The 16,758-nt window shown below is 50.2% G+C and overlaps 6 protein-coding genes across 6 annotated transcripts; 5 read left to right on the top strand and 1 right to left on the bottom strand.

Moving 5' to 3' along the window:
- The first annotated feature begins 20 nt into the window (after window positions 1-20).
- PV10_03303 (uncharacterized protein) lies at window positions 21-1,922 on the top strand. Its single transcript, XM_016367735.1, has 2 exons — window positions 21-405; window positions 459-1,922. The coding sequence occupies exons 1-2, from the start codon at window positions 177-179 to the stop codon at window positions 1,601-1,603; spliced, it is 1,374 nt and encodes a 457-aa protein (XP_016227253.1). The 5' UTR covers window positions 21-176; the 3' UTR covers window positions 1,604-1,922.
- A 337-nt stretch (window positions 1,923-2,259) lies between these two features.
- Window positions 2,260-3,673, top strand: PV10_03302 (uncharacterized protein). Its single transcript, XM_016367734.1, has 2 exons — window positions 2,260-2,674; window positions 2,819-3,673. The coding sequence occupies exons 1-2, from the start codon at window positions 2,425-2,427 to the stop codon at window positions 3,424-3,426; spliced, it is 858 nt and encodes a 285-aa protein (XP_016227252.1). The 5' UTR covers window positions 2,260-2,424; the 3' UTR covers window positions 3,427-3,673.
- Window positions 3,674-4,835: 1,162 nt separating this feature from the next.
- On the top strand, window positions 4,836-5,488 carry PV10_03301 (uncharacterized protein; the record flags this gene model as incomplete). The annotated part of the gene is made up of 2 exons (XM_016367733.1): window positions 4,836-4,995; window positions 5,135-5,488. Exons 1-2 carry the CDS (start codon window positions 4,930-4,932, stop codon window positions 5,486-5,488), a joined length of 420 nt encoding a protein of 139 aa, XP_016227251.1. The 5' UTR covers window positions 4,836-4,929.
- Window positions 5,489-5,703: 215 nt separating this feature from the next.
- PV10_03300 (uncharacterized protein) lies at window positions 5,704-8,000 on the bottom strand. Its single transcript, XM_016367732.1, has one exon. The coding sequence runs from the start codon at window positions 7,684-7,686 to the stop codon at window positions 6,082-6,084; it is 1,605 nt and encodes a 534-aa protein (XP_016227250.1). The 5' UTR covers window positions 7,687-8,000; the 3' UTR covers window positions 5,704-6,081.
- A 776-nt stretch (window positions 8,001-8,776) lies between these two features.
- Window positions 8,777-10,122, top strand: PV10_03299 (uncharacterized protein). Its single transcript, XM_016367731.1, has 3 exons — window positions 8,777-8,964; window positions 9,010-9,079; window positions 9,139-10,122. Exons 1-3 carry the CDS (start codon window positions 8,909-8,911, stop codon window positions 9,283-9,285), a joined length of 273 nt encoding a protein of 90 aa, XP_016227249.1. The 5' UTR covers window positions 8,777-8,908; the 3' UTR covers window positions 9,286-10,122.
- Window positions 10,123-10,248: 126 nt separating this feature from the next.
- Window positions 10,249-11,898, top strand: PV10_03298 (uncharacterized protein; the record flags this gene model as incomplete). The annotated part of the gene is made up of 4 exons (XM_016367730.1): window positions 10,249-10,264; window positions 10,322-10,422; window positions 10,482-10,665; window positions 10,719-11,898. Coding segments are annotated over 4 exons (1,376 nt in total), but the record flags the coding sequence as incomplete, so codon positions are not given.
- Between the last annotated feature and the right edge of the window lie 4,860 nt (window positions 11,899-16,758).

Raw genomic sequence — 16,758 nt, 5'->3', positions numbered from 1 at the left:
ACTTCTCATTGCCTCACACCCGTCACTCATTTATCCCATCCCATCTCTCCTTTGACCCTATTCAACCACCAAATCGACCCCTTTCTCTCCCGCCCACGACCTTAGACCTAGAGACCTCTACTCTACAGCAGCACTCCGTATCTTGGACAAGACCCCCACTCGCCTCGGGCGTATGAATGTCCTACTCCACCTCGACCGAACCTGCGCGGTCTTTTGACGAACTCGGCACCTCCCACCACGTCTTCGGGCAGGATGATACGTCCAGTCTCCAGGGACATCGGCACGACAGAGCCCTCCTTCAAGAACAGAATACATCAGACATGTCTGCCTCGGACCAACTCAACATCACCACTGGGCAGCGTATGATTTCCGCCACTGTAGGCAGTGTCCTCACATCACTACTCGGTACGTCATGGCTTCGATCGTGGTAGCTAGCCTTCAAACTCACATCTTTCCAGTTACACCCCTTGATGTTGTCAGAGTCAGACTTCAGTCTCAATCACCTCCAACTCCACACAATCTCTCGCGGTTCGCTGCATACTCGACCAGCTTCAAGCGATTGCCACCCGACCTAGGTATTAATTCATGTTGCCGAGAGGTCTTTTGGGTGGGGGATAATGGAAGCTTTTGTATCGCCGGACATGACACACACGCCTCAACAGCTTCCACCGCTGATTGTGCCGTGGAGCAAACCCAGAAGAAGACATACACTTCGACTTTTGACGGTTTGAAGAAGATCGCGCGAAATGAAGGCGCCACGACATTATGGAGGGGACTCAGCCCAACCTTGGTGATGGCTATTCCTGCCAATGTCATTTACTTTACTGGGTACGACTGGCTGCGGTACAGTTCGGCCAGTCCTGTGAGGCGAGTGTCGAATGATACGTACGCACCGCTGGTGGCAGGCGCGATAGCTCGAGTCGCCGCCGCTATTGCTGTATCTCCGGTTGAAATGTTCCGGACGAGGATGCAGGCAACTCAAGGAGTGTCGACGGGCATTTACAAGGAAACGTTCCTTGGATTACGCCGGATGACACAGACCCAAGGGTATACATCTCTATGGCGTGGACTGACGCTCACCATGTGGAGAGACGTCCCCTTTTCTGGATTGTATTGGTGGGGCTACGAGGTGCTTCGCAACTCATTGACAGACATGAGAGTGGCAGCCAAAGGTCAACTACTCGACCCTCATCGGTCATTGACCAGTTCGAGAGATGTCAAGTCGGAGCAAACACACACGGCAACCTTTGTTGACAGCTTTTTGGCTGGTGGAGGCGCAGGGGCGGTCGCTGCCTTTGTGACCACCCCGTTTGATGTGGGCAAAACGCGACAACAAGTTTATCATCATGCCGGAGATGACGCTGCATCGGTGACAGCAGCACGCGCCTTGGCCAAGGAGGGTAAGCCGATCCCTGAGGAGTTGTCCATGCTACGCTTTCTGATGCACATTGCCCGGGAAGAAGGATTTGGGGGCTTGTTCAAGGGCTGGGCCGCACGCTGTTTGAAAGTGGCACCGGCATGTGCCATCATGATCAGCAGCTATGAGGTCGGAAAGAAATGGGCGAGAGCAGTAAATGAGAAGAAGGCAGACAAGGCTCTCTGAGGGAGCAGGGCGATTTGTCCAATGGATCTGTCTTGTATCAACACATTAATGAACATGAACAGCGAGGCGTTGAGTTTTTACGGGAAACCGACTCGTGGGCGGCAATCTTAGCGATTGTCGAAAGAAATCAATTGGCTTTATACATATGGAATGGGATGGGATCCTTCTTCTCCATGTAAATAGTCTAGACCTAAGCACTTGAAAGACGCCATGTTTTCCAGGAATCACTCTACATATATTGGCATTTAATGAAGCGGGGCACGATATACGCTACTAGGATACATCGAAGTACCACCATGGGGACCTAGAATGCCATTCGCCCACTCTGCTCAGCATGAATTATCTACTCCAGTAGAGGGAGGGAGGGATGACGATTGGAAATCTAAGGGCGGAAAGCCCGTTGGGGTCCCCCTCGTTCCTCGTCCCGCACCTCCATCCTCAGAGCGGCAAACATCTCCATCTCCATTCTTGTCATTCGGCTCGGCCTTTGTGGTTCATCCCCGCACGATGGCCGATGACAAGGGCTGTTCCAGGACGAAGGTGCCACTGGATGTGAGAATTGCGTTGCGTCAATGAGATTCAGACCCCGATATCTCATCATTGCCGAATTACCGAATGAGCTTTGAATAGCCACGTTATCACATTCTTTGGAACCATCTTTCTATTCATCACGCATCACGGAAACAAGTTGATTGTACGCTGATTACCTAACGTAGTAGTCTGGCTTGACGGCGAATCGCAGCCAACTCATTACTAGAAAGGAGCGACACATTGCTCAATTCAAAACAGACAGAAATCAGAAATCAGAAACATAATCGACAATGGCACCCGCTCTCGACGTCTACGACGCCTCGTCCAAGGAAAACCGCACGGTAGCGGCGTTGGGCAAAACCACTTCAGGCAAACAACTCAAGATTCGCTCGTATCCCAAGTTCGACAGTCTCGAGGAGGAGCGCCTGTACAGAAAACAGCATCTGGCCGCGGCGTTTCGCGTGTTTGCTGACAGGGGGTTCGACGAAGGTGTCGCAGGTCATATCAGTGTTCGAGACCCTATCTTGCGGGATCATTTTTGTGAGCCAACTCCTCGCTCTCTGACGGACTGTGATTGGACATCGTGGTCCTGTATAGGGTGGTCTATCACAGCGGAAGCCCTCCTCCAACCCCCATATTAGATCGAATCTTTGCTGATGTATGTCCTTTTCCTTGATTGTCTAGGGCTCAACCCTCTTTCCCAACACTTTAGCCAGATCAGTGTCAGTGATTTGATCCTGGTCAACGAGGACGGCGATGTGGTGATAGGTGACGAGCCCATCAACGCAGCGGCGTTTGCGATCCACAGCGAAATCCACAAGGCGCGACCAGACGTGGATGCGGCGTGCCATGCCCACAGTGTCTATGGCAAGGCTTTTTCGGTCTTTGGCCGGGAACTAGATATGATGACGCAGGACGCCTTGCGCTTCTACAAGTCGCACGCCGTATACGACAACTTTGGCGGCGTGGTGCTCGACCGAGAGGAAGGCAAACGCATTGCTAAGGCCTTGGGCAACGGCAAAGCCGTCATTCTGCAGAACCACGGTCTACTCACCTGTGCAAAGACGGTCGATGCCGCTGCATTTTGGTTCATCAGTCTCGACAAGACCTGCCATGCTCAACTCCTGGCCGATGCCGCCAGTGCTGGATCTGGTTACAAGAAAATCCTCATCAACGACGACGAGGCCGAGTATTCGTACGCACAGGTCGGCACCGACGAGAAGGGCTGGTTAGCGTTCCAAGGTTATTACGATGAGCAGCTCGCCAAAACCAATGGCAGTTTCTTGAAATAAGAATTGCTGGTCTAGTGGATAGACCAGGGGGCAAAGCCATATGCATGATGACTCGAATTACATGACTGTATTTGGTAGGGCCTTCAGGTGATGTCACCAGAGCTGGATAATGTCCTTCCGCGTCTGACTGACGATGGTGGCGTTTACACGGATGGCAGGCCGTGGATGGAAATAGTACTGAGTAGGTGGGATTGTTTTTGCTCACCACATCTAAGCACGAACGAAAGACATGTACCATTCGTATTCGGCCTGGTGACTAGGTGCTTAAAGTGGCGATGCATGAACGACAAAGTACATGTGTACGTATCCAACTTCAAGTCTTGGCCTATGCCTTGGGTGGTGGGTAAACGCTCTCGTCCTTGGACTCTGACATGGTTGACTACAGAATCTATACCTGTATGCATTACGACTCCTGTGACCATGCCGTAAGATGATTATAATTAATGAGCATTAAACACCCTCGTTCCATGAGGCTTTACATGACTGTGCAGCTTGCAGATTGACTCAGTGTGCAACATGTCGAGATAGGCACAACGTGTATTAGTCCTAATTGGTCGCAATGACTTAGTGAAAATACCTAGATTGGCAACCATTCAACCATTTTGATGCTATCTCTGCGTCCGTCAGTAGTTTCAACAACACTTGTTGGTCTCGACCGCATTGGGATGGTCGTACCTGCCGCTTTGCCGATGAAAGTTCAGGCAGCGACGGTTTTGGGAGCCCGAAGTGGACAAGAGATGGCAGGCACAGCAAATTACTTAGTGCATGGCAGAGGTAGGCACGGATGACCAACTACCGAGGGAAGGAAAGGCCTAAGACGAGAGAACTTGAACGAAGCTGCCCTGACTCGATTCTTATTATCATTGGACCAACCAGTAGCTTGGCTACAGTGACCTTGGGTCCGACCCACGTCATCCAATCCCAAAGATCCAAAGCATCTCCAAAGTGGAATCAAGCCTTTGACACTGCTTCCAAATACTGTCACTTGTTCCACTCAACATCATTCCAGCAACAGAACAGCATCCGCATCGCACCAGCGGGAGGGTCTGGAGGGTCCTTAAATGGCCACCCCTCTAACTTTGTTTCCACAGTATGAAATCTTGACACACATCATCGGTTATTTTGGTGGGGAAAAGTAGGGTCATAGTCAATCGACCGACTCTCTTTCGACCCCGCGCTTGTGTGTCCATGGTGTCTGGGAAATTCCCTCGACACCGAGATCGACCGCCGCTTTTAATCCCGAGAACAGACAGAAATGATCAAGTAAGTTCCCAAAACCCCGAAGAGGCCAAGGTGTTGGGTCGATCGGTACGAAAGGTAGGTACGTGCATACCTAGGTATATAAAAGGGTTGACTCTGACCCTGTCCCACTGTCTATCTGTCGTAAAAGTTCCATTCACCCAGCACCACCTCAAATCCCCTCCATTATTCCTGACAGTTAGCCTACCTTCACCCAAGTACCTTACCTCACCACCCAATACAACCTCCATATCCTCCTTCAAAATGCCTACCGGTAGCTGTTTCTGCGGAAACATCAAGATCGAATACTCGGGCGAGCCTGCCATGACTGTAAGTCCACACACACTTCAACATCCACCAGCATCAACCTCCTTCCTCCACGGTCTCCCCCCAGCTCGATGATACCTCACCACCCCCCAAGGCGCACCTTCCTCATACCTCTTAACTAACATTTCCTGTGTAATCCTAGGCCCTCTGCCACTGCAGTGACTGCCGTAAAATCAGCGGCGGCAACTACAGCAACAACATTGTAGTCCCATCTGCCAACTTCAGCATCACAAGCGGCAAGCCCAAAGAGATCAGCAAGACAGCCGACAGCGGCAAGTCCATTACCAGCGGATTCTGCCCCGACTGTGGCACCACTCTGTTCCGCTACGGCGACAGTTTCGGTGGTGTCGACGGCATGAGAATCATCAAGGCCGGTATCCTCGACGACGTCAACGTCATTAACAGCATCAAGCCCGGTGCAGAGCTGTTTTCTAATGAGCGGGTCTCTTGGGTGTCGGCCGTTGAGGGTGCGGGTCAGGTCAATAACATGGGCTAAGAGGAAACACCTAGAATACCATACCATATCCTGGCGACAGCGGCTATCATAAGATACATTGGAGTTTGCGTCCACTGGGATGCTCCATGCTGAGTGATGGGATGATAGGTCTTTGCCGGGGTCTTCACGTTGGACAAACTCTCGGGTATTCCCCGGGCCCTGCAGAACATTATATAAACATATACATACATAATCCAATTTGAATTCAATTGAATTCCGGACCTTCCAAGGTTGGCCAGAAGGAAAAAGGCGGCCTTAAAAAGTGCTCGACTTTATGGTCTAAAACTACGCTCCAGCTATATTAATATTTGTTGGACTCAACGATCCTTGACCGCGCAAGCCCTCGACAAGCGACAAGCGCACGCCCAATCTCAACTCAAAACATCCAAGCTATCACATGTGACGTCGAATAAAAGTAATGTCAAATAAATAATACTCGCTTGCCCTCACTCAACAGGTTATAATGCGTGGGTATCATGATGCGCCGGCAAAAATCGCACGGATCTTCCTTCACTTCCGGGTAATAATGCAAAATGGTGTTTGGTCGGGTGAAAAGCCGCTGAAGGAGATGAATCGACCTTGACTTGCTCTGGTCATGTGGCTGCTGTGCTTTCTTCACCTGGAGGCTCAAGGTTGTTGGACAAGCCCCCCTTTGAGTCCTGTCGTCTGGCGGGCTTTCGAGAAGGACTGGATAGTGGACTGGGAACCATCATCCTTTTGGAAGGGCTGGGAAGAGGTGGTGCTGGAGAATCCTTCCGTAAAGGGCTGGACAAGGGACTCGCCATGGCAAGGCTCCTGGCTCGGGCATGTAGTTTCCTCTCATCTTCGCCGCTCCAATCCCTAGTCAACTCGGCGCGCACGCCTCGACTCCATTCCCGGACAACTTGTTCAAACGTTGGCCAAATAGCTGCATCTGATGCATTGGCAACTGCCATGACGTCGAGCTTCAGTTTCAGCTCCCACCTCAATTCGGCCCCCTTGAGCCAGTATCTCAGATTGTCTGCTCGTCGATACGGTTTGGCGACATCTTGGTGGCAGGTGTTGATGTAGTCGAACTGGCGCTTCGACCGCTTGACAGCCTCGTTGTGCATGCGGATCAGGTCTCTGCCATCGGCGAGGTCTCGGAAGAAGGTCGGATATTCGTCATGAAGTGATCTCAAGGGATTCTCACACTGTCCATGCAGCAGGAAAAGGAGAAGATTGATATCCCTCTCATTTTCCCGACTGGTCCATTTCTTGTCGTTCATCCAATGCCAGTCTTTCCTCTCGCTTTTGTCGGCCTCCTCCAACTTGGCTTCGCGGTCAATCATCATTCCAACATCACTCACCCAAACAAGAACGGCTAATCGTTCTTCTTCACGCATGCCCCCTTGGAAGTTCCGCGCAGCACATTTCTTGAGAATGTCGAGGACTGAATGGAGATCCTTCCGTAGCTCTTGGTCCGAGCGTATAGAGTTCAACCGTTGTGGATTTGGATGTAAAGTGTAGTATAACCGGGCGGCTCTGATAGCCAACGTCGTCGTGTCCAAAATATGCAGACCTTGAATTTCATGGAAACCCTGGGTCTGTTCTTCCGAGTCATGATTGGTGATTTGGTCACAAGACTCAACTGCCTGGAGAGCATTTTCGAGTGCCTCTACCAGCTCTCTCTTCATCGTTTTCTGGTCTGGAGGTGGTGCCACATTGCTGGGGCGATGTCGGTATGTGGAAACATTGGGAGGCAACATCACATCAGAGCCATCCTCTTGGGCAGCTTCCCACATGGCCTGGACTTCCTCCTCGATGGGGGACTCGACGAGGTCACGATTGGCGGTCAAAGAGACCCTAGGGATTTCATATTCTCCATTGCTCTTCTTCTTTGCCATCTGGGCACCTTTGCCATCGAGGAGGCCTGTCCTTGCAAAATAGTACTGCAGGTGAGCTATACTGCCGAGGCTCATGACACTTTCTCGATTTCGTGCTGAGTCGGCAAAGGAGCCTCCCTGAGGACGAACATAACCTCGTCGACGTGGACCTGTGCTCTGTCGGTAGGCAGTGGAAATATTCTCATATGAGGAAACGCTGGAAAGTGAAGAAAGGCCGGAGATGGACCGAGCAGACGATAAGCTTGCGGAATCGGGAGAAGCACCAAGGGTTGGAGAGGAGGAGGGTGAAGGCGTCGAGAGGGTTGCGGGATTGGAACCGACTTCTGTGGACATTTTGGACTGGCAAGGGTAGGTGATGGATAGACAGTGAGGTGGTTTGCTGGTTCTGGAAATCAAGCTGTAGCCAATGCCAACTGCCTGGTGACACGACTTCGGCTCGAGGCAAATAAAGGTTTGGGAGTTGTCAAACGAAAGGGACGAAGATATTTCTGACCAGCAGGGTTTTCAAAGCGCCATGAGGACGAGAAAAGGTTGCCGTTAACGACAGGAGCCGTGAAGCACGGGGCAAGAATGAAGGTGAATGACAGATGGAGAGGTATTAGAGGTCCTGTCAACTGACACGCAGAGAGAGGTAGAACACCTGTGGGCCACGAAATTGGACGAGGAATTGCTGGTAGCCAAACAGCCAGTGGACGGCAATGCAAGCTGTGGATTGCTGCAATCGAATTGGAGAGATGTGAGTCGTCCGTGGCAGTGGAAAGGGGCTTTGTTGTCAGGCGCCATCTGTGAGAGTATGGCAGTCTAACCAAGTCCGTATCGTGCAAAGGCTTACCCAGAATTGCACCTGGAGAATCGAGATCTGGAGGGCCCGAGACCCTTGGACGATCATTACCCATACGCATATTCGTGTCGTTTGATTACCTAGGTTGGGAATAATGAGTAGCTCCCTCGGTTGACTCTTGATTAAAACTAGGTAAATTATCACGCTTGTCTCTTTCCTCGCCCTACTACATAGATTACAAGTTATCTCAATGTCGAGGTGCTATCCATACAACAAGAATGCATCTCGTGAGTATGTCTTGAAAAGTTCAGATACTATACATTCTTCATGTCGTTCCTGACAGGTCTTTATTTGTTGACATGCAACGCGGAGGATTATGATGGGGACGCGTCAGATAAACTCCCGGGGCCGCCTCGGGCTGTTTCTCGGCCAAGTGGTCCCTGGGTTCCCTAGATTTAGGCTCCAAATGCCTGGGCAGTCATGGGCAATCAAAGTCTGAGGTTAGCAAGTCACTAGCCACTCGCAAAGTCATCTCCTCAGCCACGCCCAAATGAGATCCACTAGTGGCGTCATGGCTTCCCTCTGCCAATCCAGACAGTCGTGACTGCATCATTTCAAACTGACGAAACACCTTCGTCATCGCTCTTGCCATCGCCGTCGCGAACACCGTCCCCAAACACCATTTCCCCATCCAACTCATCCCACGTTCATGGACTATCGAGATTGATCACAACATCACGCTACTTACTTCCCATCAAATTGCTTTATCCAGACATGGCAAAAAGAGTGTCCTTTACCGTCCACGGAACTGTCCAAGGAGTTTGCTTCCGGTATGTTATCCGAGGACGCCCCTTGCCTTGACTAACGACGAGCAGCGACTTCACCCGGAAAAAGGCAACTAGCTATGGTCTGACTGGCTTTGTCAGGAACACATCCGATGGCAAGGTCTGAACATTCCTTTTCCCAGATTCCAACGATCTGTGGTGGTAATCAATGAGCTCCAGGTCAAAGGCGAAGCCCAGGGAGAAGAAGACTCCTTGAAAAAACTCAAAGGCGACCTCAACGAAGGACCAAGAGCAGCCCATGTTGTCAAACTTGAATTCAAAGAGATTGACTCAAAGGATGGCGAGTCCTCCTTCATTGTCTCATGAGGTTGGGTATGAGTGGTGGCACAACCTCCCACAATCCTGAACTGTCCCATCATGACAACTCCTCATACTAGCCAGCTATTTCCAATGTTAAATCACCATATTCGAACGCCACCACATCTAGATTTGGCGACTTCAGCCTCGGATCTGCCGCTGTACTCCTGAAGATCTGTCAGCTTCGGACTCTCATTCTTGCATATGCACGACATTTTCCGAGGCATGTGCTCGTTTTCAGAAACCCATTGCTCGATCTGGTATTAATATAGCATGTATTTCTGGAACGTATTTGTCGAGAGCCTGTTGACCCCTCATGGATACATCCCAGAGACCATCGGATCCCTCGTCTCGGATGCCTCACATGGAACCATTTCCGATGCAACGTCAAGTATATTTCTCCAAAATCCCACAGTGATATGACGAAAACGGAAATCCTCGCATTATCATTCCCGCGGAACTCCAACATAACCTGGCGATCAAGTCCAAAATAGGTAAATAGGCTTTTGACAATGCTTGGTCTTTCCTTGGCATCCTCTCCACTATACACATTCTCCTCCATCGGCTATATGATTTCCCCAGCTTTAAACAGCATATCATGTCTTGGCCTGGGGAACAAGATTACTACCAAGACCGAGGCCGCTGGCTTCTCCAACTGCTTGAATCTTTATACGGTGACGCAAAGACTATATAAGCAACTGCGTTGAGCCCTCGGCACTTGGCCATGACTGTTGTACCATCGCCCTCAAATCACTCTTAACACCAGCCCCCCGATGCACAGGATGGCGAAGAATCAAGAATTTAAAGACGACTCGGACCAGTTATCCTTGGATAAGGCCCCTCAGGAGTCTTCTCAGCATGTCGAAGAGCTCATGAAAAGTGGCTTGGACGCCGATGAAGCATACTTCCTTCATAATATACCAGAAAAGGAACAGAGGAGGATCTTTCACAAGGTCGATGTTCGACTGGTCCCTATGTTGGCACTTCTGTTGGTTCTCTCTGCCTTTGGCGTAGTCCACTCTATTGACTATGGTATAACTCACAGGTATCTGATCGCTCATTTGGACCGAGCCAACATTGGCAATGCAAAGATTGAGGGTCTTGAGGCTAGTCTTAACATGACCGGCACCGACTACAATGTCGCTCGTGAGTACAAGGTAATCAAAGCATCAAGAGATATTCCTGACTTTGTTTCTCGATAATAGTGGCAATCTTCTTCGTGCCGTACATTCTTTGTGAGGTTCCTTCGAATCAGATCCTCGTCAGGTGTAAGCCATCCTACTATATCGGCACTCTGGTACTGGCTTGGGGCACAGTCATGACATTGACTGGAGTCGTACAATCTTTCGGCGGCCTGGTGGCAACACGGTTCTTTCTGGGTCTCTTCGAGTAAGTCAGGTTCCTTGTCCGACAGTCAGATGTCATGCCAACTCTCCACAAAGAGCAGGCTTTTTCCCAGGAGCGATATTCCTCATTGCACAATGGTACCCGCCGAACAAAACTCAGACTCGAATGGCCATGTTCTACTGTGCATCTGCATTGTCAGGGGCTTTCTCTGGCTTACTGGCATTTGCCATTGCCAAGATGAACGGGCTGGGTGGGTATGAAGGGTGGCGATGGATATTCATCGTCGAGGGGCTTGCATCGGTTGTCATTGGCGCTGCATGCTTCTTCTTACTCCCTGATAGTCCTTCCGAGTCTCGATGGCTACGACCTGATGAAGCAAGATTTCTCAACGCCATCCACATCCTTCACCGAGGCCGCAAAGCCAAGGCGGAATATATTGAAGGCACCAACAAAACCAAACGCATCAATTGGCATGTGCTCAAGCAAGTCCTGACCGACTGGCAGTTATATCTCCAGGCTTTGGTTTTCATGTCCAACGCCGTGCCTAATTACGGGTTGAAATTCACCATGCCACAAATCATCCGTAACATGGGCTTCACTGCGTCTAATGCACAACTTCTCACAGCCCCTCCTTATACTATGGGTGCAATATCAGCACTGATTTCCGCCTTACTTGCCGACCGCTATACATGGCGAATGCCATTCATTGTCGGCGCGCAGACACTGCTGATCGTGGCTTACACTATCCTCTTTATCAAAGCCGAGGATATTGCCGACAACGTCCCTCTATGCTACTTTGCCGTGTTTGTGGCCTGTTGCGGTGTCTATCCCATCCTACCCGGGTGTAATGCATGGACCATCAACAACTTGGCAGGTCCCGCGAAGCGAGCACAAGGAATCGCCTGGATGATTGCAATGGGCAACTGCGGTGGAATCGCAGGATCCTTCATCTTCATCGACAAAGAAAAGCCAAAGTATCCTACCGGGTTCGGCAGTTCTCTAGCCTTTGCTGCGGCTGGCATCGTATGTGCTTTGACCTTAGAGACTCTCTTCTGGACCATCAACAAAAGAAATGCCAGGTACACTGAGGTTGAGATCCGCGAGAAGTACACCGATCAAGAGTTGGAGAAAATGGGGGATCGTTCTCCTCTGTTCAAATACTCTCTTTAAAAAGAAACAGGGATTTGACGAGCCAAAACTTTTGGATTAGCATCAGCGAGGCCAAACATCAAGGACAGATATATCGTACAAAGCAGACGAGAAAAGTGATTGTTGCCTAAGGTATTCAAGCTGCACGTGCCAAGCACAAATGGCGAACCGTAGATCTAGAGTTTGAGATTAGCATCAATTTCGTCAAAACGGACGGTTAGGGCCGCTCCGACTAAAATAGGGCCCGATCCACCTTCTTCTACGGAGCCGTTGATGAAGGATGTCTACAGCGTAAACCCTTCACTAGGCATTTCCGTTTTTGTAGATCCTCTTACCGCCTTAATCGACTTAAAATCAGGCTCGCCTCAGGGTCAGCTCCGCATCGCTTAGTCTACTCCCGTGCGCCTTAGAGTGCCCCAGTAAGCACGGTGATTCTCGCCTCTCTATAACTAGGCTTAAACTACGTCTACTAGGCGTCTAATATTACCCTAATTAAGTTTACCCGATATATCAGCATTAAGAGATATATTTTGTGCCGACCTTAATCTAGATGCACAGACAAGCAAGCAATCATTATACTTTTTGGTTATAGGATAAGGAAGAATCTTGCATAGCGCTTTCTACACATCTTTTCGAGGATCATACTTCTTGAATGGAAATATACCACGCTGACTCGATTCCTGAAAATACAGCCTTATATTTTGTGTGATCCTTATTCGCCATTTTATCCAAAAGAGCCCTTGCATAGGGGGTTGCAAGATGGGATAGTGATTAGAGTAAGAGGGTCAGTGACATTACCGAACTAGCTACACCACGGCCTCAACTTCCACTTCGAACAACATGCCTTCCAAGCCAAGATTCGGTACTTCGACACAAGTCCAAACTGGTCTGTGGTCAGGACCGAGTCTCTTGAATACATCGGTTACGATATCGAAGCTTTGCGCCACATCTAGATGATATGAGCGTACACAAACAACATTCTTCCAGCTCACTGCGCTGTTTGCTGTGCGCAAAGCAACGGTTGATTGGGACATTATGACACTGTGGACTTATGAGATGTATATAGGATGTATCCAGCACAATGTTCCTCATGGTATTCAACCTCAGAAGGAGGCGATATTGATAACGATGAGAGGGATGAGAGGGATGAGAGGGATGAGAGGGATGAGAGGGATGAGAGGGATGAGAGGGATGAGAGGGATGAGAGGGATGAGAGGGATGAGAGGGATAAGAGGGATAAGAGGGATGAGAGGGATGAGAGGGGTGAGAGGGATGAGAGGGGTGAGAGGGATGAGAGGGATGGGAGTGATAAAGTGATGCGTGAGCTGGAAACGGTTTGCCGGCCACTGTTCCGACTAGCTTTCTAATATGGAAGGTGTCCCTAGGATCCATGGGTGATGTTGGTCGAGTAGTTATAGTTATGTGGGGTGAAATGCCGGAGAATCTGGGGTTATAAAAACCACCGAGCATACCACGCTGGAGGTGCGTTCCGGGCGGCCTTAGGAGGTGCTCGGCCCTTGCGCCTAAATACCTGAAATAGTCGGGAAGTTATTTAACTTAGAGGGGCTCCTCGGGCCCCTCGGACGTTCTAAAGCCCTGAGTGGGCGCCAGAGCTAGACTCGTCGCGCTGCCCAATAAGACTCTTACATGAGTAGCCACCCGTGCCACAAAGTCTGCGCCCGAAAAGGCCCCCAAGACCCCCTTAGCACCCTTGGCATCTGGAGCCCCGCGGCCTTAAGGCCTGGACTGACACCCCGTATTTACCCCACGGTTCATCTCATCCACATGTGGTAGTAAAATTGAATCGAATCCAATCCAGCCCCGCCTACTTGAGCCTCGAAGCTCTGGATGAAAAGTTCCTGACTAAACTCATCAACAAGGACCTCCAGTCTTCTACTCCACAGAGACTTCTAATACATGTCAAAATCTAATGTGGGGGACTCTGACTTGGCTCTCCAGCCGGGATGGTTCAACAACGTGGCTTGGTCTTGGACGACGCTGCTTCATCTACTACTGATGATTCATATCTTGAGCGTATGCTTCAAGACCGTCTACCATCCTGTATAAAGTGAGTTGGAGTGCGGCCACTTGAAACAGGATCTATATCATTCGTCGGTCTTGCTCATTGACACTGGGTAAATTACACCATCGCTATCGCCGTCGCCGTCACCACCGCCCCTGGTCAGCATCCCACCATGGACTTGGAGACCAAGCGCAATGACTTCGACACCATCGAGGTGTCCAAGAACGAGGATCGGCATGTCGAAGATGTCCCTCTCGACTTTATCGATCCCCATCGAGCCGCTCTCGAGATGAACCCAGAGCATTCCGAGAAACTGTCCTTGTCGACCATCCTGGCTGTCACCGTACGTATCAATTCACCTCGCTGGCGGCCTTGTGTTGGCTGTTATAAGCCGAAGCTGCTGACTCGGACCCTGCTTCCCAGTCGCTCGCACTCTCTTACATCAGCCCCATCTCCTGCGGCTTCGCACTTGTCACAGGTATCCTCATCCCCATTGGCGTGGATCTAGGAGACTCTAGCAAAATCACCTGGCTGGTCGGTGGATGGGCCATCGCCTCCTCCGTCTCTTTCTCCATGGCCGGCAGTCTTTCCGATGTTTTTGGGAGAAGGATGACAATTATCGCCGGCCAGCTGTTCTGTATCGCGGGCTCGGTAAGACTCCCCTGCCTGTCAAGTAAGGCTTTCCATATTGACAACTCGGGTCAGATCATCTCTGCGACAGCCAAGAATGTCAATACTATCATTATCGGGTCAACTTTCCTAGGATTTGGCTGTGGAATCATCTTTGTCAGCTATGCGGGCATCTCTGAATTGTTGCCAAACAAGTGGCGGTACAGCATAGACAAAGAACCATCATAACAAGCGACGATCTGACTTTCGATAGTGGAACTGGTCTGGCACTCACAGAGTACGCCATCAATGTCCCTTGGGGCGCCGCCAATGTCTTGATCGCCACTGGCTTGAACTTAAATACCTCATTAGGGTGGAGATGGTGCTACTATATGGGATTGATCTTTGCCGTGGTCAGCACCATTGGGACATTGCTCTTCTACTGGCCTCCCAAACGACCTCAGTATGACCACGAGAAGACTCGGTGGCAACAAGTCAGAGAACTCGACTTCATCGGCCTCTTGCTTTACACAGCTGGACTGGTCACTCTGCTCATTGGGTTGACTTGGGCCGGTCAACCTGCTCATCCATGGAAAAGTGCCTCTGTTATTGCTCCTATCATACTTGGCTTCTTCGGTCTTGTCGCCTGCTTTTCTTATGACTTTTTCCTCGTCAAGAATCCCTTATTTCCTCTTAATGTCTTCAAACAGATCCGTGATTTTACTGTCTTGCTGGGAATTGTCTTTGTTGCCGGTAAGATCAGTCGTTATAGGCTTCCTTCCAGGTGTCTTTGCAGCCAGACTGATCGTTCTATGACTCAGGAATGATCTTCTATTCGATGTCCGCACTTCTACCACAAGGCTCGCTTTACATTTTTACCAGTGATCCAATAGAGATTGGATACATTGCGCTTCCCAACGGACTTCTTCAGGTTCGTTTTACCACCTCCCATCAAGATTGCAGCCTAAGCTAATCCGGGAACAGCTGTTTTTTGGAGCTGTAGCCACAAGCTTCATGGGAAAGATAAAGCATCTGAAATTGCAGATCATCGGCGCGCTCGTTATCCAGACCGTTTTTACGTCCTGTCTTGTTGCTGTCATTCCACAGAGTCAAGCTGGATGGTCCGCACTACAGGCATTTGCCGTTGGTCCATTTCACCTCGTGGTGCTCGCCTGCTATGTTATCGCAGGACTTAACATCCCATTGAAGCATCTCGGACTCGCGTCGGGTCTCATTGGGACATTCCGAAGTCTTGGTGGAAGTGTGGGCAATGCTATCTTCAACGCCATTATCCAAGGCGTGGTGGGAAGCGATCTGGGACCAGGCATTGCTTCGGCGGCGATTGAAGCAGGATACAATTCGACCGAAGGCCTCGCATTACTGATCCCAGCAACCATGAGCACCATAGTCGGCATTCCTGGTGCCTTCTCAGATGTACCTGGGGTGAATCCGGCGATTGAAACCGCCGCCGTTGCCGCCGCCCGTCAAGTCTACGCAAAGGCTTTCCGCATGGTCTTCTTTGCTACCATTCCTTTCGGTGTCATTGCTTTGATCCTAGCGTGTTTCATCAATGATCCCTCAGTCTACTTGACGAATCACACCGCCGTTCATATGGAGAAGGAAGGTATCTTTGGCAAGAATGATGCTCCCGCCCGGCAATCTGCAGTAAAGACACAAACCCCGACCGTGGAGAAGTCATGAGCATTTAATGAAGATGCTTGGGAGATTAGTCATAAGAGGAAAGGTTGCTTAGCCATTGTATGCAGAATCTGTAATACTGTCATAGGCCTAGTATAGACTATTGTTCGTTATAATCACCTCATCGTCCCTTCTAGCCTCCTACTTCCTGAAATTACTAGTTCAGTGGATTCACCCTGCTTCGGTTCTTATTGGTCACCAGAATGAGGCATCGAATTGCAGAAATATAGCCGTACCCCGGGGAAGCAACATAGGCCGTGGTCTTGATGTCTTTCTGAGACCACTCGCAAGAGGTGTAATAGCTTGACTACTAACTCAATTCTACAACCTAGTCTGTGAGAGATAATGAAACGAACCCACCAACTCTCTGCCCACATTAAACTCAGGGCCACAGCCCCCACATAGAGGGGACTCGATACCACCCCACATATACCAAGACCTAGGATGTGGGCAGTCATAACAGTCAATGAGGGGCTGGACCTTGTTGGATCGTCAGCTCGTTGGACAAAAGCGATAGACTGTGGGAAAAGTAAGGGGGAAGGGGGCTTTATTGTAAGACGTTCATGGAGGCTTGTGCCCGAGGTTGGATTACACACACACGCCACAGTAAGTACCACCATTGCTAGCCCACCCACTGGCAATCCATCTTGACTCCT

The sequence above is a fragment of the Exophiala mesophila genome, assembly GCF_000836275.1.
Source record: "Exophiala mesophila strain CBS 40295 unplaced genomic scaffold supercont1.2, whole genome shotgun sequence".
Taxonomy (NCBI): Eukaryota; Fungi; Ascomycota; class Eurotiomycetes; order Chaetothyriales; family Herpotrichiellaceae; genus Exophiala; species Exophiala mesophila.
This window is presented reverse-complemented; position numbering and strand designations above follow the sequence as displayed.

Excerpts from the sequence above, each read along its gene's own strand:
- PV10_03299 (XM_016367731.1), top strand. The coding sequence starts at position 8,909 with ATGGCAAAAAGAGTGTCCTTTACCGTCCACGGAACTGTCCAAGGAGTT. Across the intron at positions 8,965-9,009 it reads GTCCAAGGAGTTTGCTTCCG|CGACTTCACCCGGAAAAAGG; the intron begins GTATGTTATCCG and ends AACGACGAGCAG. Across the intron at positions 9,080-9,138 it reads GGAACACATCCGATGGCAAG|GTCAAAGGCGAAGCCCAGGG; the intron begins GTCTGAACATTC and ends AATGAGCTCCAG.
- PV10_03303 (XM_016367735.1), top strand. The coding sequence starts at position 177 with ATGTCCTACTCCACCTCGACCGAACCTGCGCGGTCTTTTGACGAACTC. Across the intron at positions 406-458 it reads TGTCCTCACATCACTACTCG|TTACACCCCTTGATGTTGTC; the intron begins GTACGTCATGGC and ends ACATCTTTCCAG.
- PV10_03300 (XM_016367732.1), bottom strand. The coding sequence starts at position 7,686 with ATGTCCACAGAAGTCGGTTCCAATCCCGCAACCCTCTCGACGCCTTCA.
- PV10_03302 (XM_016367734.1), top strand. The coding sequence starts at position 2,425 with ATGGCACCCGCTCTCGACGTCTACGACGCCTCGTCCAAGGAAAACCGC. Across the intron at positions 2,675-2,818 it reads TATCTTGCGGGATCATTTTT|GGCTCAACCCTCTTTCCCAA; the intron begins GTGAGCCAACTC and ends TTGATTGTCTAG.